This window comes from Suricata suricatta, chromosome 5, assembly GCF_006229205.1.
Source record: "Suricata suricatta isolate VVHF042 chromosome 5, meerkat_22Aug2017_6uvM2_HiC, whole genome shotgun sequence".
Lineage (NCBI taxonomy): Eukaryota > Metazoa > Chordata > Mammalia > Carnivora > Herpestidae > Suricata > Suricata suricatta.
The window spans coordinates 88,472,204-88,498,252 of record NC_043704.1 but is presented as its reverse complement, the minus strand read 5'-3'; the positions used below and the strand labels follow the sequence as shown (position 1 = coordinate 88,498,252).

The window sequence follows — 26,049 nt, the reverse complement described above, 5'->3', positions numbered from 1 at the left end:
GCCAATAGGTATATAGAAAGATATTCAATGTCACTAGCCATAAGGGAAGTGTGTATCAAAACTATAATGAGGTGCCATTTCACATCTGTTAGGATGGCTCTCATAAAATAAAAAAAGGTAATAAATTATCATGGATGTGGAGTAATGAGACCCCCTCATTACACTGTTGGTGGGAATACAAACTGTTATGGCCACTATGAAAAAAAATATGGTGATTCCTCAAAAAAAAATCAAAATAGATCTACCGTATGATCCAGCAACCCTACCTCTGGGTATTTATCCAAAAGAACTGAAATCGGGATGTCAAAACACATCTGCACTCCCTGCTCACTGCAGCATTAAAAAGCCAAGCTAAAGGAAACAACCTTACGTATCTATCAATGGATGGATAAATAAAAAGTGGTGTATACATACAATGGAGAGTTAGTTACTCAGCCTTAAGAAAAAAAAAAAAGAGGAAATCCCGAAATATGCAACAATATGGATGAATAAGGACAAATACTGCGTGATTCCATTTACACAAGGTACCTAAAAAAGTCAGACTCACAGAAGCAAAGAAAAAATGGTGGTTGCTAGAAGCTAAGGGGAAAGGACAGCTAACTAACAAGCGAAAGATTTCAGTTCTACAGACCTGCTGCACAATACTATGCCTAAGAGAACAATTCTGTACTGTACGCTTAAAAATGTTAAAAAAAACCTCCAGTTTTCGTACCATACTAAAATTTGTTTAGAAAAGGACTTCTATGGAATAAACCATGAAAAGTAACAAAGCAATAAAGTTAAAATGGTGAGTAGAGAACAAGGCCTTCTCGATTTGAAAACATACATGTATATAAAAGTCACTGAGCAAAAATTAAGAGAAACCTACACTCAGAGTATTTTTGGCAAAATCATTCAATAAAGGCATGGGGGAAATCATGCCAAACACACACACCCCAAACCCAACTGCCAATAACAACAAAATACAAAAATTAGGTACACTTCACATGTCTCCCATGTAACTAGTAAGAGATAATGAAGCAAAATCATACATGTCTTTGTATTCTAGACATTTATTACTTCCTTCATGTAAATAAACTCCACAAATGTTTTAAAACCCAATTTTATTTGACCTTTCAATGGCACTGTTCCTGTTAACCATGCTCATCCATCACACCTCCCTTGAAGCATTCTTCTCTAAACAGTCTCTTTCCATTTGGGGCATTCCTTCATTTCCTTCTGGAGGCTCATCCTTCTTGAGTAGGTAATTATTGGAGTTAAGACTTTGTTTTTAAGGTTTTCCTCTTTTCTTACTATATACTTTCTACCTACGCAGCTTCCTCCACGTCTGTGGATTTGTATGACCACCCATCTGCTGAAATTTTCCTAATTTTTATATCAAGGTTAGAGGTCTCCTCTGAGCATCAGGCCTACCTACCACCTCCATCTGCATGGCTCAAATCACTGTTCAGACTCTGCATGATCTTCTAACAAGGTTTATTGATCCACCTTGTTTCTCCTTTAAAATTCTGACGTTTTGTTATTGTTAGGACACCTCTCCAACACTTTCTAGTCCAAACTCATCTCTCTAAATGCAACTCAGTAGGCTCTCCAGCCTCTGGTCTTCTTTCATGCCCACTTCTGTGCCAAATGCCAAAAGTATGGTATCTAAATACCGTAAATATCAATAAATTTCAGTTTAGTTGTCTCTGTGTGAGACACAGCCTAACAGAAAGTACACTGACCGGGTAACCATTACAGGATTCCTGAGAGCTTGCTCTATAAATCATTAGCCAAAGCTATTAAGAAAAGCCTTTTTACTAGCAATGTTTGCAAGGGAGTCCAGGCTTGAGAAAAACTGTATAACTAAAAACACAGCAGGTATTTAACGAAAAAACCCACCAGGTTACCAAGGTTACATTTAATCTGTTCACAGGAGGGGCGGAAAAGCAGTTTCCCCTCATGATTAGCCCATCTGTAAGGGTCATCACGCCTGTAGTCATTGGCATTACAAAGTTAAGGATAAATTTATTTTCATAAGAGTTAGTATTTTGCAGGAAAGGGCTCAAAGCTTCATTAATACTGGAGATTAGTATTAGGTTGTTCTTTATCTCAAAACGCTTTTTTTTTCTCTAAATGTGACTGTGCATAGGTACAAGGTGTTAGTTTTGCTTTTAGTCACATTGACAAGAAAAACATAAATTCGTGTCACGCTGCAGATGTTGGCATTGTCAACTAGGCTCACTTACCAACCAAGCAATTCTCCGCTATACATCAGTTTCCCAGCAAGGATGATATGCATTTACACCACAGCAAAATCAAATCAACATAATTCAAAGAATTTCGGTAAAATACACAAATGCTACAAAGATCTTTGTTACTTGTTAGTCAATTTTTTTCATTTGCAAATAAACTTTAATTGCACCAATATGACCTTACAGTAGTAAAGACAATTTAAGACAACATGTTTCTTAGGATCACAATCCCTATCACACATTCGTTTATTGTTTTAAATGTTTATTTTGAGAGAACACGTGGGGGGGGGGGGTAGAGAGGGGGGAGTGAGAAAGAGAGTCCCAAGCAGGCTCCACACTGATCAGCCCTACTCTGGGCTCAATCTCACAAATGTGAGATCATGACCGAGCCGAAAACAAGAGTGGGATGCTTAATCCACTGAGCCACCCAAGCGCCCCCACACACTTTAAATAGAATTTATATGCTGTATTTAAACACTTGAAGCACTTCACAAAATAAAATATAAAACACAATGATTAACTATTAAAAAGAAGAGTAAGTCCTGACCCAGGCTTAAGCATTTAATGAACGGTAAGAGAGACATCTTTAACAATCTCCCCATGACCAGAGCAGTCAGCTGCATGGCCCGCCCAGTGCATTTCTCCCCACCACCCGAATTACCTTCAGAGTCATGTCATCAGAACAGGAGGCCAGAAGATTGCCAGTTGGGTCCCATTTGATAGCATTTACTTCATTCTAAAAGTAACAGTAAATATTCGTATTTTCATTTTATAGACTTGATAGCTCTTTGGATATTAAACATATGTATTTCAAAACTGCTCTGTAATATTATTCACCATAATCACTTTAAAGGGGGAAAAATGGTTACTCACCGTGTGTCCCTGGAATGTTTTAATAGGTCTGTCTTGTCCCAGTTTGCAGACATGAATGCACATATCTGTACTACAAGAAGCAAAGGTGTTGTTGCTCTGCCAGTCAACATCCAACGCTGGTGCTGAAGAGGAAAAAGGGCTAGGTTTGCATTTATTCCACAAGCACTGAAACCTAGGAGCTTTACTTTTAAACATGGTTGGACATGAAGCATGCTAAAAGGAACTTAAACATTTCACTTTATAATGAAAAGTCTTATTATTTTTAAAAAGTATGGTATCTAAATACTGTAAATATTAATAAATTTCAGTTTAGTTGTCTCTGTGTGAGACACAGCCTAACAGAAAGTACACTGACCGGGTAACCATTACAGGATTCCTGAGAGCTTGCTCTATAAATCATTAGCACTGGATTCTTGAAATCTCAATAGCAAAAAATTAAATGTAGTTATTACTTCCTTTTATTTCTAAAATTCTCTTGAGTATTCACTGGACAAGTTCTGCCAATCCCTAATCATTGGACTCTAAGCAAGTCACTTAAGCTTTCATGCTATTTTCCTCATCTGAAAAATGGATATAAAGCCTTTTAAACTTAGTATACAAGGAAACTGTGAGAATCAAGTGAGACAATGTGTGTGAAAAGTACTTTGTAAATTACAAGTTAGACAAATGTTATACTGAATAATTTCAATTTCCATTATCCACTCAACTGATAAGTGGAATATTGTACATAATTGCCAAAACATTTTCTTTTAAGTGATTCTTGTCAAATGCTGCTTAAAATGTATATCACTGAATTTAAAATCTCAGATGCCCCAAAGCTGGCCAGCTATTAATACTTATTTTAGTTCTGATGTGATTGGAGATTCATTCATTTCCCCCTGCTCCAAGGTGCAAAGGTTCTCTATACTCAGAGATGCAAATTAAGGTAATGATAGCAACTAACTGGGGTAAGCAATAGGACCGCACAAAAAACAATGGATTTAGAGCAGTAAGGACACACTATGACCCATTAACTAAGACTAGATTTTACATTTCAGTTGGTTAGGGGTAGGGATTAAAAGGTGACACATGATCAAAAGAAGACCTATAAATAAAAATCATACAAAACTCAGATTTTAGTGTTCTTATAGAATTTTATTAAAACCTACCTAAGTTCATTTGGTTACTTATTACCTATGGCTGCTCTGCACTACAAGGGCAGACTCAACTGGCTCCAACAGAGATTCTACTGCTTGTAAACCTAAAAAAGTTCCTTTTTTGCTCTTCACAGAACAAGTTTGCCATTTCAAGCAAGCACTTAAGAGACATGGAGAAAAACAGGAAAGTTGAAGTTAAGCTATGTAGCCCCATTATTAGAGATGTAATGTATTTAATAAAGTAGGTCAGAACTAGTATCTATGTGGGAAAAAAACATTTCCTCATTGTATCTATCTATAATAGTAAATTGCTATTTTTATATTAAGCATATTATAAATAGGTATCGAGCGCTGTTAGACTGATAAACCAAGGAATGTGTCATGTGTAAGAGCTTACAACTATGGAAGGGAAGAGCATAAAGGAAGAAGAATTAAACTTGCTATGGAAGGGGTATGGAATCTGACCTTATATGGAATTACCATATTTAATCCTCTTCCAAAGCAACCTTATGAAAAATATAGTGGGTATATAAAAATACGAATATAAATTCACCTTTTGTACAAAAATTTCAAATTATGAACATTCCTGCCAGATTAAAAACAACAACCAAGTCGCACATAATTTTAGCACTGGTGAGCAGAGTGAAGTGCAGGGTTGTATTCTATTACCGTCATAAGGCAACCTGACTAGACAGGTGTCTACTGTCTCCCTCCCTTGCACACCCTCTTTACCCAAACTATGTGTCCAATTCCTAGCTTCAGCACGTTTAGGTGTTGTGAGTCCCCAGTGGCAAACTTCTTTAGAGAACCGCCTTGTTCTCCTGCTATCTCCATCCCCCCACTCCCCAAGATGGCCAGTGCCCAATGGCTGGTGGTATGTAGTTGGTTTGGAGAGAGAGGGAGATTCAAAAATCTAGTATATGGTTCAAGATGAGAAAACTCCAAGGTGTAATAAACAATTTGAAGCCCAGCCTGGATTAGGCTAAGGCCAGGCCCTCTTACCCAGAAAATATTCCCCTCTTCCTTGGTTCCCTCCTGTTTTCCCATCCTGTTCTCTAGAATTCCTCACTTGTTTGTCCTGAGAGTGTTTCCTTAAATCACTCAAATCCTTGGCTCATGGTCTGCTTCCAGGAGAATCAAACTTAAATCAGCCAGCAAATAAAAATATAGGCCAACTTTGATCACTACGTATGAGCTCTGCTGCTGTCTGTATGCATCACATCATCTTAGAGCATCTGGATGACTGTCTTGTTGGTTATCTGCTTACTCTCAGGGCCATTCCTGACACACTCTGTTCTGCTATACTCTACATGAAGAGGGTGGACTATTGCAAATTACATAGCCCAGGCTCCTGTGCCTACCGGTTTCCAGATGGGTTCATACAGTGGAAGACACTGTCAAGAGACCACAGTCAAGTGAGATCCTGCCTTCTCTATCGTCTTAGGTTTTCTGCAGTTGTTACACTCTCGGTTACCACATATTCCTGTTTTTGACTCTTCCAATACCTTTAACAACTATTACCTCGTGTTAAATTCCCCTTCTTGGACCACCTGGTTTAGATTCTGTTTTCATGTCTGGAATCTGACTCAGTACCTGCTACACTTTCTGACACTAAATATTATTACAGAAGGTATCATTTGAAAAATAATTTTAACTGCTTCTTTGATAAGTAATTTGTTCTAATGTTAAGTGGTAAGGGGGAAAAGGCCCAAAAAATCTAATCAACTTAGAAAACAATTGAAAGTATACTAAAATTCTATGAAGAGGAGCACTTGGGTGGCTCAGTTGGTTTAGTATCTGACTTAGGCTCAGGTCATGATCTCACAGTTTGTGGGCTTGAGCCCTGCATAGGGCTTTGTGCTGACAACTCAGAGCCTGGAGCCTGTCTTTGGATTCTGTCTCTCTCTTTCTCTCTGACCCTCCCCTGCTCGCACTGTCTCTGTCTCTCAAAAACAAATTAAAAACATTAAAAGAAAATGCTATGAAGAATGCTATCTGTCAAGATGCACCAGGATGTTAATTCGATGCAGAGCAACACAGGAGATAGGAGGCTAAGAAAATAAGAAGTGGCATTCAAGTAAGTAGAGAATTAGGTTCAGAACAAAACAAAAACAAACGGTATGGCAAGGTGAAGGTAACTGGGGGAAGCTGCTCTATGAGTTGTAGGATTTATGCTTCATGATATGCCAGCTCATAAAATACAATGGTTACAAAATTGGGTATAATCTAAGAACACATAGCTCTTTACTTTGTATTTACTCCTAAAATGAGTCTAGGTAATGCCAATTCTTTAGTATAGAAATGCATCTCTACTGGGCACCTGGCTGGCTCCGTCAGAGGAGTATGATCAACACTTGATCTCGGAGTTGTGAGTTTGAGCACCCAGTTGGGTATAGAAATTAATAATGAAATTTTAAAAAGAGAGAAATGCATTGCTAATAAAATGCATTTTCCTGTAAGTGACATGTGAGAGGTGTGTGTGCTAATACTGGTCTCATACATGATAAAAGAGACAAAGAAAAGTTAATTTGACTAGGGTTACACAATCCCTTAAAATCTTGGAGCTAAGATTCAAATTTTTGGGTTCTGCAATTTGGTATATTTCTGTTACCCCCCTCCATCCTTTACAATTTAAAAAGGTAATGAATGACCCAAACCTATGCAGTAAGGAAAGAAAGGCTTTTACTACTCATCTGCATTTTTTAGAAGCACACACCATAAAGTTCATCCATTTAAAGTGTACAATTCAATGGGTTTTGGTATATTTTATTATTAATTTTGAAATTCTGTGGTCATACGTAACAAAATTTGCCATTTCATTAAGTGTATAATCAGTGGTATTAATTACATTCACAAGGTTGTGCAACCTTCACCACTATTTCAAAAACTTTTTCACCATCCCAAACAGAAACTCTGTAACCATTAAGCAATAACGCCATATTCCTCCCTCCCCCAAATCCTGAGAACCTCTAATCTTTTACTTTTTGTCTCTATGGATTTGCCTGTTCTAGATATTTACTGTAAGTAGAATCATATAACCTGCCTCTATGTGTCTGCTTTATTTCACTGAGCACATGTGTGAGGTTCACTAATGTAGTTTCAGAATTTCATTCCTTTTCATGGCTGAATAATAACCCATTTTATGAACAAACCACATTTTGTGTACCCATTCATCTGTTGGGGGCTGGGTTGTTTCAACTTTTTGGATACCACTGCAGATTCTTGTTAACACTGACATACAAGAATCTGTTCAAGTCCCTGCTTTCAATTCTTCTGAGATATACCTAGGTGTAAAATTGCTGGATCATAACATGGTAATTCTATGTTTAGCTTTTTGAGGAACTGTCATACTGCTTTCCACAGTGACTATACCATTTTACAAACCTACTAGCAAAGTATAAGGGCCTTAATTTCTCCACGTCCTCATGAACATTATGACTTTTTATAGCCATACTAATGGGTATGAAATGGCCACTTACTGCAGCTCATCTGTAATCATGATTTATGCTTTATGCAAGAGTGTATATAGGAGAAACTTTAGCACAGCAATTAAAATATGGTAACTTAAAAAGCATGTTAGACTTCTATTTCTAGTTAAGATGAAGTAACAGGGACCAAATTTACCTTCTGCCTAAAACGACAATAAAACTTACAAAATACACGAAACAACGATTTAAGACACTAGACTTCAGGAAATGAAAGACAGTGGTTCCTGAGATGATGGACACCTGCCACCACTCTTAAAATTGCCCAAGCTTATAGACTGGGGGGGGGGGGGGGGGGGGGCCACAGGAAAGAGGAATCTCTCTATGCAGAGATCAGTGTAATCCTGAGCTGAAGACAAAGCTGAGAATCTGGGGAGACCAAGACAGGTGGAATTCATAGGACATTACTGGAAAAGACAGAGCTATGCAAACAGATGTCACTAAGTAGTAGTTAGAAGTAAATTTATAGCACTAAACATCCATATGAGAAAAGCAGAAAGGTCTCAAATCAGTGACCTCAACTTCCACATCAAGAAGAAAGTAAATTAGACACTGAAAGCATGATACATAAGAAAATAAATAGTTTATGAAATTCACCAACATTAAAAATTCCTGATTTTTGAGGGATACTGTTTTGGGGGGGGGTGTTAGTCTGGTTTGAAGTAGATTTGGCAGAGGGACACTATTAAAACAACGCAAAATTAAGCCACAGACTCCAAGACAGCATTTGGAAATACCTGATAAACTTGTATCCAGAATAAAAAACTCACAACACTCAGTAATAAGAAAACAGCAAGTTAAAGGTCCAAAGATTTGAAGAGAACCTTTACCAAATAAGAGCTACAGATGGTAAACAATAGATGACAAGATGCTCAACATCATTAGTCATTAGGAAATGCAAACTAAACCACAGTGGAATAGCAATACTCACTAATTAGAGTGGCTCAATTAATGACACTGACCACTTATCCAGTGCCGGCAAGACACGGAGGGACGAGAATGTCCACCTCAGTACAAATGTAAACCAGTGTGGAACACGTAAACTTTGGAAAAAACAGTTCAGCAGTTTACTAAATAGTTAAACATATACCTCCCATATGATCTAGCTCTTCTAGTCTTAGATATTTACATGGGATCAATGAAAGCACAAGTCCACATAAAGACCTGTATATCAATATTGATAGCGGTTTTATGTATGTAGCCCAAAAAACTGGCAACAGCCCAAATTTGCTTCAACAGTAGATAAACTGTGCTATATCCACACAATAGGATCCCACTCATCAACTGAAGGGAATGAAAAACAATTATACAGAGTGAAAGAAGCCAGATGAAAAAAGAATACATACAGTGTGATTCCATTTACATAATGTAAACTAATACATGGTGAAGAAAGACCATGTGTGTCTGTGTCTGGGCATGGAGGGAAGAGATCACAAAGGCGCAGGAGGAAACTTCTGAAACTAACAGCTATGTCCATTACCTCAAGTGCCATGATGGTTTCAATGGTATATGCATGTATCAAAACCTATCAATCGCACATTTAAATATGTATAGCTCATTTTATGACAATTATACTTCAATAAAGCTGTTTAAAAAGATAAAATGTGTGACAAGAAAGAATATCATGGGTAAAAAGCCTATTTAACTTGTAAAATGACTTCAATACCACCTACCTCATCAGGTTGTAGCCAGGACTAAACAGAATCCTGTATACTAAGGGCACCATGTCTAACACAAAGGTGGTTTAGGTGACATAGTAGCTACTAACAGTACCAAACCCTTAACTTATTTCAACTTTTCATCACTCTTAGGAGGTAGGAGAAACTTTTAGGTGGAAGAGCCAGAGGCCTAAGAGAAATCTCTCTGGAATGAGGACTAGAAACAAAGGTGAAAAGGAAGTAAAACGGGTCAACAAAAATTGATCTGTAAATGTAGTAAGCTTTAATCAAGCTGAATTGTTTAAAATGATGTTTGCAAAATTATGTTACCCAGGTACTACAGAACAGTCTTTTTTGTGCCTTATTTTGCTTGTTTAGTCACACTAAATGGAAAAGACAAAAAGGCAAAATGTCAGAAGCTGTTTTAATTTTAAAGGTAATGCTGTGCCACTGGCTGTTTGTGAAAGGATGTTACCAAAGACTTGAAATTAACCAGTTCATTTTGGCTTTCAAATCAAAACTCTTCCCAATCACAACTAAATCATCAAAGAAGCAGTTAAATCAAATAAAACAGTAACACACACTACTGTTCCAATACAGTGGACCCTTGAACCACACAGGTTAGGGGCCTGACCTACCCCTTCCACATGCAGTTGAAAATCCTCATATAACTTTTGACTTTTCCAAAATTTACCTACTAATAGCCTATTGTTGACCAAAAGCCTTACCAATTAATAAAAACAATTAACATGTTTTGTATGTTGTATGAATTTTATACTCTAATGCTAAGAAAATAACAATAAAGAAAATAAATTTACAGTATTGCAATTGTATTTATTGGAGGGTTAAAAAAAAAAAAAAAAACAACCCATGTATGTTAAGTGGACCTGCGCAGTTCAGAGCTGTGTTGTTAACAAGGGTCAACTGTAGTATTAGGCATCTTGTTAGGAATTATCATCAGGAAATTCCCTGGGAAAAGCACAAAGCAAGGGAGAGCTGGTACTACCCGCTGTGTCCACCCATCAAGTTGTCTGCCTGGTGTGTGGCTACAGACCGAGGAGGAAGGAGCACAGAGTGCTGGTGGGGGTCGGGGGAGAGGCCAGCTCACAGTTACTGTATTTAAGTGTCAAATTATTTTTTAAAAGAGAAATCCATCCAAAGCACCAAAGTTCCAACAATGCTAGGAAAATCTATTTTTTTTTTAGTTTCATATACACAGGACTAATTTAGAAACAAGTCCAAAATGAGAAATGACAACACCTCAATTTGTATGAGTTTATACATTATTTTCCTAAACATTATTTAATTTTATCCTCATAACAAATAGGTATAACTATGATCCTTCATTTATAGAGAAAATGAGGCTCAGGAAGTTTAAATGACTTGCTCAGTCTTAAAGCTTAAGTGGGGGTGGACCTGCCATTCAAACTTAGACCGCCTGATTAAAAAAATCTATGTTTTCACCATTAAATAATATGCTTTTTTAACGGTACATTTCACAGAAAACGTCTGATGATCCCCCGACAATTAACAATCTGAAAGTCATGGAACATCAACTCCTCAAAGGACTAGTAACAAGATTGATATTTGATATTTCAAGATTTTAAATAAATTATACGCTTTTATAAGTTTAATTAGAAAAACAGAAGAAAGTGCCAGTTCTCACAGAAATTGCAAAGATTTACCTGAATGAAAAGGAAACTGCTGCTTGGCCTCACCGGTATGTGCATCCCAAATAATTGTAGTCTGAGATTGAAAGAAAGGGAAAATATATTAAGAGTAACATCAAATGGTGTTCATGACAGATGACTGCATTAGATGCCTATGTGAGAGCAACAGAAAATGTCAAAGTGAATTTAATTTTCAACATTTACTTTATCCCCAATAGTACAAGGATATATTCCATTTTGGTGCGGGGTGGGGGATAGAATGACTTTTAAGTAGTTTCAGTTTCCCACTGATTTTTCATTTTCAACTTCAAGTAATTATTAGTTGTCTACAAAATACCAGACATTGTATTACAATTGCTTTAGAAACTCAACTGCAATAATGTATTTAGTATAAAAATTTGTCTAGCTTTTTAGCTATTAAGAGGCAAATTCTTGGTTAATAAAGTCATCAGCCAATTCTCAATATTAAGATTTTTAAAGCTCATATTTATATATTAAGGCAGCTTGAATTTTGACAAGATTTACAACAATGTCTTGTATAGTATACGCAAGTATGACACATAAATCTGAATCGGTATATTCAGAACTCCTTTAAACACCCTCCCATTACTAGGTTTGGAACTCTGGGGATGTAAAGCATCCCACAGTGGCAATGGTTATTAACAGGGCTTTGCCTTCCTATTCCTGGCCTCCTTTACTTTTCTTCCCCCTTTTTCTTCTACTTCCACTTCTGACAACTCACTCAGTTATGAGCATATACTTTCCTGGATTAAAATAATCTTAATCCACACCTTGGGAGGTGTGGTAAAGGGGCTGATGTAAAAAAATGGAAGCGAGAAGGCTGTATTTTCAACCTATCCATATTTTCCTGCTTAGCTAGGTGAAAAAAGCTGGAAAGATCCTGCATTTCTTACATTTTCAATTAAACACCAGGAGTTCAGCTAACAGACTGGCTCTAAGATTTCTCATGGAATCACTCTGGAGCCAGTTTCATAGCAGAGATAAACTAGAAACAGGAGAAGGGGAAGCAGACTATCGGAGGTGTGACATTCGTTATTCTAGCAAATTCCACCAAAAATGAGGAGTGGTCACAAAGATTAAACAATAAATAAATAAATGGCATTCTGATGAGTAAATTCAGGAATGAGTGGATAGAAAATCTAAGAGCATTTCTATTATCATCATAAATTCACATCTGAATTTCCTACATATGTTTTATTGTTTATATGATTAGCAGAAGAAAATATTACTTTCACTTACACTCTAATCTTAACACATTAATCTTTATAAAACTTGGTTTAATGTTCTTTTACCTTGTCTACTCCAGCACTTAGGATAAAATTTCCTTTCTTATTCCACTTTAATGCAAATATAGGGCCTTTATGCTGCCCCAAGGTGCTAGCAAGGTTACCTAATATTAAAAGAACAAACAAACAAAAAACATTAAAATTACTTCAAGCTTTAAACTTACATCAACAACAACATATAAAAAGAAAAATGCTTCGTTTACCATCTTTAGTCCATATTCTGGCAAATCCATCGTATGAACCAGTTGCTAGGAGTGTACCTTCACTCTGTCAGAGAAACACATTTCCTTCAATTACACAATCCAAAAAGGGCATTTATTTAAAATTTTTTTTTTAACGTTTATCTATTTTTGAGACAGAGAGAGATAATGCAAACAAGGGAGGGGCAGAAAGAGAGGGAGACACAGAATCTGAAACAGCTTCCAGGCTCTGAACTATCAGCACAAAACTCAATGCGGGGCTTGAACCCACGAACCAGAGATCATGACCTGAGCCGAAGTTGGCCGCTTAATCGACTGAGCCACCCAGGTGCCCCTAAAAAGGATATTTAATTATTATTATACTATTTCATATTTAAACCTTAGGAATAGCAGATCCTTGACACACACTGCTTCAAAATTTCTGTTTTGGCCTACTTGGAAATGCTACCAAACACCTACAAAACACCCTTTATTGCTGTGAAGCTAGTATGTATTTAATCAGCATTTAGTAAGCTTGTGAGCCTTATATCCAAATCTCAAGAATGACAGGAAGCACTCTGGAGCAGGACCATCACTACCCTTATGCATACTAAGGTCTACAGTATTCTCATAGATGCTTAATGATGAAAGATGGGAGTAGGGTGGTGCACTGGGAAAGACATCAGAATCCTAATATCATAATGATTTGACAGAGTAAAAAGCAAAATCGGCTGAAACATTTTGTTATGATTAGAAAATTTTAGACGGTCTTCTAAATCTTTTACTGTCTGAATGAAGCTTGTATCGTGTATGAGCCAAACAATACCGCTGTTTCAGATGATCAGATACATAAATAGCACTGAATATTTCTTTCCTTTGTTAATTCTTTCCCAGTATTAAATCCTAACAAATTAAACACACACACACACACACACACACACACACACACACACACACACACAACAAAAAAAAAAGCCAGAAAAGAGCATAGGCTGACTTTATAGTTAATGAAGTGAGTACAGTTGCCTGGAACTACTTTACCACAAGGAGAAATCCATACCAATTTCTCTAATCTCATATTCCCTTGCTGTGTCTGACCTTGATGAATGGTACAACAGGACAGATCTACGGAAGTGCAAGTTACAGAGTGCATTAAGCAAACGATTATTACTGGGATTAGTGAACACTACTGAAGACACAGAACGAAAGCCTGCCTTATTCACTGCGTTCTTGATGGCTTTTGAAAAGGGAATTGAAAACCAGAATCACCTCTTCTCAGACTTCTCAAATGGTATGTTGCATACAGTTAAGGGAGAAACAAACAGATGCTGGTTCTAGAGGCTGTAGACTCAGCCCTGCCAGGAACTGGCTTTCTGGCTCTGAGCTGGAAGAAACATGCTGGAGCCAACGGCAAGAGCTCCCCCCAGGCCCCACCCAACGGGAAGTCTCCTTTAAACCACCGGTCCGCACACATCGGAGCTCATGGACCACTACAGGAGGAAAAGATACTTTAAAGACCATCTTTCCCAGTGTGACTTGTGAATTTCGTTAATCTATGGCCTCTGAACCACACAGCATATCAAGGAGATATGGCCTCTGACCACAGATATAATAATAAGGCCCCATTTGAGAAGATAATTCTTAGTCTCGACCCTACAACCAAACAATACTGTGACATGCTAAACCTCTTTTCGCTTTTATAATTGTTAACTTCATAGGAGGGAACGGGTAAATATATTGCTGGAAATTTTGGAAGAGAACACTAAAGAAGGCTAGCTATGAGTTTTGGCAGAATTTCAAGGAAACGGAAAAGTTTAGCTGGAGTAACTTTTTAAAGACAGATCTCATTCATTAGAATGGGATTTGGAAGATCCTTTGGAAAGCTACACAAGTTGTTAAACAGAGGCCAGAGGAGGAAACAGTCTTCGTCTGCTGAGGAAAGAACCATGAACTCTGTTAAAAGCTTAGTAATACTGAAAGAGTTTAAGATGCTTCTTAGAATTGGGAGGGTAGGTAAATAAAAAAAATGGCTGAGTTACAAGGAAGGAATAAAGGCAACATGGAATAAAGGAAAATATACAGAACTGTAAAAATGCTAACTTTTCACAAATTAATCTTGGGAATGAAACGAAGCTGCTAATCAGGTATTTGAAAATGAAAGGGTGAAGTTTATCAACTAGGAGCTCAAATAAGTCAGAGCAGTCAAGTTATCTCTGAAAGATGTGACATGACCAACAGAATTGGAAGCATAAGACCACTATAGTTGAATAAAGCTTAGATGTGACGTGAAGACCTCTAAAAGGCAGGCTATCAGGTTTTCATCAGTTCACAGCAAATGAGAAAAACAAGAACATGCTTTTTTAATGTAAATTTCTCGTCCGTCCAGCAAAGGACTTCGTAGTTAAGGACTTAGTATGTGCCTATTGTTGATTTTCATCTATTAGCTCATTTATGGAGGTACCATTATCACACTTGTACCTTACATGTAAGGAAGGAAGCACACAGTGGGCAACCACCAGTTTTACAAAGCTCCTGAAAGACAAACTGAAGAACTGCAAGCTGAACCTAGGTCTGACTGCTGGAGGGCTAGTCTCTGTTTTTTTTTAACACCACACTTCAGAATGGGGAGTCCTAGACTGTTGTTCTTATTAGTGAAATTCAAAAAAATCTGGACAAATGGACAAATCCTGCCACTAGTCTGAGGTTCAGAGAGGTTAGGTATATTAGCAACTACATTCATCGTGGTTAATATATGATACTCACATTCCAATCTAGGGATGTCACATCCTTGTTGCTTGGGACATCTTGCCCTCCTTCTCGTATACAATGTCTGAGTACTAACTGTGTGGAGCCACTAGTGCTATTTTCACTAAGATTCCATATTCTTGCTGTTGAGTCTCCAGACCTATAAAGTATGCAACAGATTTTAAATCCTCATATTCTCAAGTATACCAGAATCCAAGCAGCATATTTATATACTATGAATAATAAGACAAACAAAAACTAGACTCTCAGGGATTTCCATCTCCGGTATTTTTCTTAGTCTCCATTTTGGGGGCCCTGGGCACCTTCTTAAGGAGTAAGCTTAATTAAAACTTTTAAGATTACTTTATGAAGAAATAAAGATTTACAAAGGCAAAAGGACCACAAAGCAGCAACAAAAACCTGGAAATGTAAGTAATGATTTTGTAAAGTGTGCCATAGTTCAGTACAATATTTTTTTAAAGATACATTTAGTTTCACTTTGAGAAACATACCCTGATGCCAAGAGATCGCTAACAGGGTTCCAGGCACAGATGAAAACTTCCGATTCATGGCCCCGTAACACAACTGCTTTATTAGGGGGGATTTCAACATCCCCGTCCACTTCCATCATATCAGTATGATTATCTATGTTAGGAGAAACAAGTGGAAAATGCCAGTTAGATAATATTACAACACCGTGAGGGGGAAAAAATAATTCTTAACCAGCAAATACCTCCTTTATAATATGTTAACTTTTTTTTAAACTGTCAGATAACGGTGAAAATGCTTATACAGCACTTGTCACAGGAGAAAGAAATTCCTATCTTTAGTTAAGCATGACGAAGGTGTGTGATTGGGGTGGGGGAGGGGCGGTGAGGAAGGCCGCACCAAGGTTAGAGCCGGACACGGCTAAAATGATAAAAGGGTCTGAACAAATACAATCCGTGCCAACACTATTCTGAGTTTCTGCCAGTAGGGGTTGCTGATATCATTCATATAACATGAGAGGTGCTTTTATATCTCCAAGTCAGAGCTTTACCATGTGTGTTAAAGACTAGCATTACAAATTTTCTTTAGAAATCAAATGCACACAACAAAACTTACCTAACAGTAGAAAATGGTTTCTAAATATTGAAAAAGAAAATAAAATCCATGAAAGTAAATCTATCTTTCTGGAGCTTTAGGAATAGAAATCTGAATTGCGATACAAGTTAGGGAAACAAGTCGGCATAAACGAAACAGATGATGTTACTTCAGTTTAACAGATGAGACATCCACATAAAGCCAAATACTTCTCCTGAAAGGGAAGTTGTTTTAAATTCTGATCTCAGCTCACTTGCTATAGTGTGTGCTCCGTTCTCCTCGCCATTCGCTGTGTTTTCTCCGTTTTTGGCAGCTCCCTGTTGGTTTGTGGCAGCTGTGGCCGCAGCGGCGGCTGCCGCTTGTTGCTGTGCAAGCTTATCTCTGTAAGCCTGCTGTCTTGTCTGTACCACATCAGGCATCACGGCGTCTATCAGTGACAGAGACTCTATTGGTCGACCATCAAACAAGGTACCATCCTGGATTTGGAAAATTATGAGAAAATAAATATGAAAGAGAACACATTTAGGGTGAAGCAACTACAAACAGCTGTTTAATTTTCCTCCTCATCTAGTTCATACTGGTTTCTTTTTTTTTAATTTTTTTAATGTTTTTTATTTATTTTTGAGACAGAGACAGTATGAGCAGGGGAAGGGCACAGAGAGAGGGAGACACAGAATCTGAAGCAGGCTCCAGGCTCTGGGCTGTCAGCACAGAGCCCGACGCGGAGCTCAAACCCACGAACCGTGAGGTCATGTCCTGAGCCGAAGCTGGACGCTCAACCAGCTGAGCCATCCAGGCACTTCTAGTTCATACTGTTAAACGTCACCAGATAAAGTTGAGATATTAAAAGGAATACTAAAAAGTAGGCTAAGATGATAAAACGTTTATTAATTAGATTCCAAAAATCTGTTAGTGAAAAGCAATGACCAATATAAAATAGTTCACACAATGGTAAAAGACTTGGTGCCACTGGAGAATGGATCTTTAAAACTAAAAACTTTTAAAATAGTTTTGCTGGACTCAGAAGTTTCTTATGATTTGATTCAAATATTAAACAAGAAACAGACCGGATATTCGGCCATATAATCATCTCGTTTTACTAATGTTGAAACGGAAGCACAATAAGGTTTAAAGACTGGTTGAAGTCACAGAGCTAATCAATGGCAACTGAGATCTCTTAACTGGTGCTATTCAAAGTGTGATCCGAGGAACAACTCTACCATCACACCAGGCAGCTTGCTGTAAATGTAGATTCCAACCTACAGAAACAAAATCTCTGAAGGGCTCCGGAGTCCATGTTTTACCAAGCTCTCTGGGGTCGTCTTAGGAGCACGGACATTGGAGAAGTACCATCATATAACTGAGACTGGCGCTTTTTAATTTTATGGAGTTGCTATAATTTTCCAAAGCTCCTCTTATTGATATTAGGTAACTCACAATTCATAAAAAGTTCTGCACTGGGAACGCCTGGCTCAGTGGGGTGAGCATCCAACCTCAGCTCAGGTCATGATCTCACGGTTCATGAGTCTGAACCCCATATGTGCCTCTCTGCTCTCTGCGCAGAGCCTACTTCATATCCTCTCCGTCTTTCTCCCTGCCCCACCCCCACTAGCGCTCCCTCTCTTTCAAAAAGAAACATTAAAAAAATAAATAAATAAGTAAAAAAGTTCTCCAGCAGGCACAAGAAGAGACACAGAATAAGTCAGAAATAGAAACTGGGCAAATTAGCTGGGAATATGCGTATGTAAGGCCTGAATCACTTAAGCTGATGAATATGCACTAGCCAACAATCTACAGTGGTGTGACGGGGTACTCGGAGTTACAAAAACACGCATGTCTTTCTGAGCGGTCAATTGTAATGGAGTATTTGAAGAGTAGGAGAATTTATTTTAAGTAACTTAAAAGTATTAATACCAACAAAGATACATTGTAGAGTATCATATTAAAACCTATAAAACATTTCTTTTTCAGATAAATTGAGACTTTATCTCTGGCCACTGGTGGAAACTGTTTATCATCCTGTGCAATATAGGATACTTTGGAACGGAAAGTACGAAAAGAAAATGACACAATTTAGTGTTAGTGGATCTTTCAGTCATACAGATTAGGAAACTTAAAAATAATGAAGTCAGTATTAGTATACCACATAATTACAGTAATGAATATTGATATAGAAACCATGGATGCTGGTTTTAAAAATACTTATGAAAGGGAAGGGGAGCAACCTCTGCAAATACGAGAATATGACGAAGAACTCCATGTATTATAAATCCTGATCGTATGTGAAAGTGTTCAGCTAGACAGATAAACCAGGATTTCCAGACTTTTTCTGTGAAAGACCAAATAGTAAATATCTTAGGCTTTGCAGAGCATAAGGTCTCTGTCACAACAATTCAATTATGTATCACAAAAGTAGTTAAGACAATATTTTAAATGACTGGCTGTGTTCCAATCAAACTTCCAAAAACAGGCAAGCAGGCAGCACTTGGCTCATGGGTCATAGCTGGCTGACACCTAAATTAAACCACCTATATATGGACCTTAGGCAATAGTATCAAAACATGGCTCCAATTATAAACTGCCTTCCAAAATCAGGTATAACCAAATAACCTGAGGTTTTATAATTCTTCAGACCATCAATTATGGTGTCAGCATTCCACAGCAAAATGTTGTTGCTTTGAAGAAAATTATTTCTTACTATTTACTTATGAAACCATAGAAAGGGAAATAAACCAGAGATGATGGTTCTTACAGTTGGGAGCCAATATGCCTTGCCTGTTTAACCTGACTGTGACGTAAGGAACAACACACTTCAATTTTGTCAACCTGGTGAAGCCAAAGTCAGATGATGAATAAACAAACAAGATACCAGATTTAAGGACGTATTTAAGCGTTAGTATATGAAATACCTTCTCCTTACCTCATTAATACTAACTTCTGCCTCTACATACTGTAGACCTTTCTGGATGATAGAAATCAATGCAGCAGGTGGGACGAGGGCACCATTTATGTTAGACTGACTGATATGGCTTTCTATACCAAAGGTAAACGCTGAATGAGAAAATCCTAAAAGCAAAAGGAAAAGGTATAAGAATTTATTCTCCCAGTAGCAACATGCTATAAGACACAAATGAAAGACCTCTGTAATCTTTCAAAATTATAATCTATCCATTTGAAATCCCAAACTGTTAGCTAAGGTTAAATGTGTTTTTACACAAAAGAGGTACCAAAATCCAAACATATTAACTTTTACATATTTTCCTTTTTGCTTTAATTACATAAAATACTATTTAAAATTTATAGTGCATATAAAATTTAACCATGATATATAATTTTTCTCAAAAATAACTGCATTAACTTTAAAGTTGGGGGGGAAAGTCTATGGAAATCATGCTTCCCTCAAAATAATTAGGTCAAGATAAATTAAGGTGACATTTAATGTTTTTGTAGTATATTAAATTTCTATATATAAATTGTCAAACACCATATGAATCCAACATTTTGCAGTTTTTTTAACTTCAGAAATAAAAAACCAACTAAAATTAACATAAAAAAATGAAAATAAGTTTATGCTTAAATCTCACTGTACGCATGAGTTAAGTACAAAAAAACTTTACCAATTCTTTGCCACTTAAGAATAACCCATCTACATGAAAACTTTAGGAAATCAAAGTTAGCAAGTAAAAATCCAGCTTCTATCAGAAATCCTAAATTTAATTTGAAATACTTAAACCCAAAACACGTAATAAAAATCTCTTTATGTTGACCTTGTTTTTTATGAAAGTCAAGTCTAAACTCAAAGATAAAATTCTAGAAAAATGACAGACCCAAGTGTGGTTACTCTAAAAACATCCATCAGAGCTCATCATCAACTGTCATGAATGTATCTTAAACAATTACATTATATGAAATGTTAAGAAACTTTCATCCTAAGTAAACTAAATGAATATGAGCTTACTTGTGTCTTAAACTGATTTAACCTATGTAATTAACTGTTGCTAGCCGAGCCTAGTTTTTTAGTGCCTACACTGTCTTTTTGTATTTTGTGCTTCCACTTTTAGGCTTCTTGTGGCACTTATGAACAGTCTAAAATAAAATACTCTGGACTCACAAAAAGCATGTGGCTAGGAATTATTTTAATTGGTCAGTAGACAAAGTATACCTAAAATTTTCCTCCTGGCTCCTTCCTTCCCTCTTTGGAACACCTAGTCATTCCCATTCCTGCAACCCACAGTGAGAAGTGAAAAAAGGTTACTTAAGACTTCAACTCATAATTTTACCCAGAGGCAAAATCACTATTAAACACATTTTAAGCTTAATTTGAGCTCATAGAGATGGCTAAGAAACATAGGAATGAAACTAAAAAGGGCATGAACAAAAACGAGTATGATTCCGCATTGCCCCTAGCAGGAAACTCAGAACTACTTGAACATTAAGTAGATTCCAGGTTGCCAGGGTAGAAACCTAAGAATAAAGGCTGGGAAGGATGGAGTGAGAGGGTAAAAGATAGGGCAGTGAAATCTATAAGCATGAGGTTGAAGAGTCCTGTTTTCAATTATACATTACTCCCTAAATAAATTCTGTAGTAAGTCAAAAATAGGAAAAAAAAAAAAATAGGAAAAAAAAATAGGTAAAAAGCCCACTAGCTTAAAGATTTAAGAAGACTTCAAGATGGACAATATCACTTATGGAAGGTCTTTACCATCCATATTTTATACACACACACACACACACACACACACACACACACATATATATATAGTTTTATTATTTTATAATCTGAGTTAGATACGGAAACAGCCACTAAGAAAATAAGTACTTTTTAAGTTTTTATTTAAATTCCAGTAAGTTAAAATATAGCATAATATTAGTTTCAGGTGTACAATATAGTGAGTCAACATTTCAATACAACACCTGGTGCTCATCACAGGTGCTCTCCTTAGTCATCATCACCTACTTAACCCATCCCTCATCCACCTCCTGATAACCATCAGTCAGTGTGTTCTCACCCTTGGTTTGCCTTTTCCCCCCAATTGTTTTATTTCTTAAATTCCACATATAAGTGAGATCATATTAGGTATTTGTCTTTCTCTAACTTACTGAGCTTAGCATAATTTGCATCTAGTGCCATCCATGTTGTTGCAAATGGCAAGATCTCATTTTTTATGTCTGAGTAATATTTCAGTGCGTCTGTGTGTACACGTGCACACGTGTATCATGTATTTATAAATATATGTGCATATGTATCATGTGTGTGTGTGTGTGTGTGTGTGTGTGTGTGTATGTAATGTTCTTTAAGAGGATAAAGATTTAAATTCATTCAGAGACCATGGAGGTAACTACTACATTCTGCTGCTCCTACTGAATAATTAATTACAATACAGTCAAAGAAAAAGTGAAGACAGAGTGAGCTCCTGTTTCCTAATGGAAAATAAAGGATAACGTCGTTGTTCTCTTTTCAAATCAGGGTGCTAGAAAGTGTTGTCAGTAGTGCATGAAACATTAAGACATCTTCTTAGCAACATTTTAAAAGTGCTTTGATTTTCATAAGCCTCACAAAGTTTTGGCAAAGTCCATGACATTTGTACTCTCTAATCCATGAGCACAATTTAAACAGTCAAAATCATCACATTTAGACCCTGTTTAGAGTTCAGCCTTATATCCAAGAATATCCTAAGAGTTGCAGGTGGAACAATGTCAAATTTGGCTGGAATGTTGCAGATATCCAATATTTGTTCTGTGAGACCATGAGAGAAACTATTACAGGTCCTTTACATCTATCTCCAGTTATTATACACTGGGCTTAAAATGTTTTCAAAAAGGGATTATTAGCATTGTTTGACACTTCTCATTAAAAAGGTCCATAATTAAAAATACTCTGCTTCAATAAATGTGAAATTCAACCATAATTTTTTTAATTTCTAGTCATAGCATTATGTGGCAGCTTGAAATTATGTTAAAAACTACTTTTCTTTTTTTATTAAAAACATTTTTAGAATTAATTTATTTTTGAGGGGAGGGGTGCAAGAGAGCAAGCAGGGGAGAGGCAGAGAGAGAGGGAGACAGAATCTGAATCAGGCTCCAGGCTCTGAGCTGTCACCACAGAGCCCCCAAAATGTTGGACGCTCAACTGACTGAGACACCCAGGCATCCTACAAAACTACTTTTCATATGCCCCTCCTTAAAACTTGTTTTTCCTTAGAAATTTGACCTGACTTTATTATACCTGAAAGTTATCCTAAGTTTTACTTTGGCTCTTGATGTTCCACCATTCACCAAATCCTATCAATCCTACCTCTCTGGTCTCTGTCATCAGCTTTCCTTTTCTGCTAGAATCTAAAGTTTAGTCCCCATCATCCTTTGCCAACAGTTACTGCCACAAGTTCCTCTTCTTGTTCCCCAGTTCAGCCCATTTGTCACACTACAACTGGAGTATTACCTGTGAACAAAACCAACCATATCACTCCTTACTTGGGTATTTTCAGTGTTCACTTTGGCCTTCCTAATGAGGGCCAAACTAAGTATGACACTGTTACCATTGTAATCTGACCCTATCTATCTCTCCAGACTCATTTCCCCAATTCCATGCCCCCCCTTTTTCCCACTGCACATTAAATTCAAGTATCTGCCAGTTACAAGTAGCACCATGAATACATTAACGCTATCTCAAACTTTTGTACCTTATATGCTCCTAAGTTTCTTCTATCTGAATGGAGGTAGAGTCCTTCCTTTCACTGCCCCAGGATGGATCATTCTCTTCTTTGCTAATCCTAAAATGTGTGTATGTATGGTATTTACCACAATGAATGGTTATCTTGTGTGCGTAAGGCTGTATGCATGGTGTAACTACTAGAATGGGCAGCTTGAAGAGTTTATGTCCAGTAAATCTTTTCATTTACTAGAACCTAGTAACCAGAACCTAGAAACCTAGTTACCTAATTTAACTAATGCTCAATAAACTTTTCTTAAATCAAAAAGCAATTCTACTATAATGTATTTTGGCACATCAGAATAGCTATGAATCCAAGAAAAAAAGCATAGGACTTAAACAAAACTAAAACCTGAACTGGGTCATGCCAAAGAAGATTTCCATTTATCTGTAAATATATATGCAAGAAATGCTTTTTCAGGGGCAACTTTTGATTTACAGAATAGAAGGCAAAAAGGTTCTACCTAAAATCTGTGAAATGTTGAAGTCTGGCTTGATTGCTTAAAATAGCCTCCCTTCTTTTCAGGAATAAGAGCAAATCTGATCTAAATAATACCTCTGTAATCAAGTACTTTACAAATTCACTAGGGTGATTAAGATTTGGGAGGTAGGAAAGAAATTCCAGAAAGGAATAAGGCTAAGTTCAGTATACGGTAACTCAGGAATAAAGACAAACAGTGGCCAGAGTTAGGGAGGCATAGTTACTCAGCAGACTACACTTGGTTCCCAAATAAGAAACAGGATCACAAAACAACTGTTTTCTATATAGTGCTTGTTACAGGGAGTGCTTTCCCTTGGGATGACAGGGACTATGATCTCAAAGATGTGTTAGTTCTCCAGAGCATCCCAACTGTACTTTGCAAACAGGACCGTGAAAATAGACCTTGGACATCATTGACTAGCATGGAGTATCTGAAAAACAGCAAACAAAGCTTCACTGTTATCATAACACAATCCAGAATGAAAATCTAATTTATCCAAGATCCTATTTAAACTTCAGGTAAGAAAAACTCACTCAGAAAATTATATCCTTGTTCCTATCACCACACACTTCCTTGCCCACAAATCCAGTTCCAACTGTGCCTTATAGACCCAGGCTTCTATTTATTCCAAAAAGTTCTCTAAATGCTTAAAGATTTTAGGAAAGGTGAAAAGAATTAGGGAGAAAAGTGCTACAGGGGATCTTGCATTTTGAAGATTTAGATATAGCACTTATGAAAAAAAAGTTACAATAGCAAACCCAAAAGCAACTGTTAATATTTTTTTTTCCTTTTTTCCTTTATACACTGTTTTCCTCCATCACAGTATAACACACTGGACTACACAATTCGGTGTCCTAATTTTGTCCTATATATACATTCATGAACATTCTATATAAATTGTATTTTCTGAAATAATTTTAATATTCTCATACTATTCAGCCAATAAATGTACTCACAACTAGTAAATTATTCATCCCATCAATGGATGAATGGACTTTCCTAACGTGTACTACTTAGGAATCTTCTCTCAAAGATCTACCTGTATAGGATTTTGCCATGTATGTACTTTTTTCTCCTAAGAATGGATTCCCCCCAAATGTTGAGGGAGATATGAGCATTTCTTTTAAAGGAAGTTTTCATAATCACTCAACTGCTTTGCCCCCCAAATTGTACAAATCTACAATGCCATCAGCAATTTATGTTTCCCTATAACCTCCACTATGCTAGCTATCCTTAAAAAAACAAGATTACTACTGAAATCGAACAAGTTCTCTGTTGGCAACTATTAAAGGGCATTTGTCTTTTAACAAGTATGTCAGTAGTGATGTGTAAAAAGGAATTTCCTGTATCACCAAAGAAATAGTCATTCAGCTTATAAAAGAGACAAATTGATTTGGAAGTATATAATTTACCACTACTTTTGACAACTGCTTGCTGTTTTTATTTATTTATTGTTAATTAGTCATGTGTACAACTCTTGTGACAAATCAATGTTACTGCATATTTTATTTGATTACAAAGCAAAATTATGTATACCCACCCAACTTGTACTTCTGTAACTTACAATTTACTCATAAAATTTACTACTAATAATGAGAAGACTAAAAGTGGACATAACCAATCCTGAGCTCTCCTCACTCCAGGCCTTCATGGCTAGCCTGTTTAACTGATATCCAGTTTAACCTGACTCCATTCAGCCTTGTTGTTAAAGCCTATTTATAAAAAGTGGCATCAGAAGAAGGAAATGGAGGAAGGAATGTTTGTAGCTCATTTACTTTTATCTGAGTCAAAAGAAACTACACTATCATTTGATTGCTGACATTTTCCTAGCCATTGTAGGGGTTAACACAAAATCATTAAATGAAAAGAACCAATGAATAGGTTCTTTGGTGTTATAGATCAGAAACTTAACATTATACATAAACATTCAGGTTAACTTGTGCCTACCATATGTTCAGATTTCTAAATTAAGTATGTATGAACTTATAAACAAATAATAGAACATATCAGGGAAGCATCATCTCAGAAAAAGCAGTGTGGTACAAAGCCTTTCTATCTAGAGAGACCTGAAAAGGTTAGTGAACAGTGGAGCAGCAGGTGGGTGGGAAAGACAAGATGATCTTTCATGAATCAAATACTTTGAGCTTACATATATCATCACCTTCTCATGAATGGAGACTACATGGCAAGATGAACCTCCGTTCTAAAAACATGAGGACTTGAAAAAAATTACAGCCTTCAGAATCACAATCTAGAAAACAGCTCAGTAATAAAGACATTATTTTTTGCATTTGCCAGTTAGTTTTCCATCATAAAATGTAACTGTTTTACAGTGTCCAAAGTATCAAGGACACCATGAAATGTTATTGAGCTCTTAAACCTGTAATACAGGACAGCTTAATCTAGGTTCCAGAATTCTTCCCCAAAACAAATACACAATTTAAGCAAAATAAAATTACATCTTATACAAAGCAACAGGAAAAACGGT

General features: G+C 36.8%; 1 protein-coding gene across 6 annotated transcripts in view; it reads right to left on the bottom strand.

Moving 5' to 3' along the window:
- Positions 1-26,049, bottom strand: part of TBL1XR1 (transducin beta like 1 X-linked receptor 1) — a 176,140-nt gene that overhangs the window by 10,734 nt on the left and 139,357 nt on the right. For all 6 annotated transcript variants that reach the window (XM_029939854.1, XM_029939855.1, XM_029939857.1 and 3 more), the window contains 9 exons: positions 19,291-19,436; positions 16,624-16,846; positions 15,800-15,932; positions 15,306-15,447; positions 12,567-12,630; positions 12,370-12,467; positions 11,072-11,132; positions 3,108-3,229; positions 2,896-2,970 (listed from right to left, as the gene is read on the bottom strand). In XM_029939854.1, the coding sequence (XP_029795714.1) occupies positions 2,896-2,970; positions 3,108-3,229; positions 11,072-11,132; positions 12,370-12,467; positions 12,567-12,630; positions 15,306-15,447; positions 15,800-15,932; positions 16,624-16,846; positions 19,291-19,436 (1,064 nt within the window). The remainder of the gene's footprint in view (positions 1-2,895; positions 2,971-3,107; positions 3,230-11,071; positions 11,133-12,369; positions 12,468-12,566; positions 12,631-15,305; positions 15,448-15,799; positions 15,933-16,623; positions 16,847-19,290; positions 19,437-26,049) is intronic.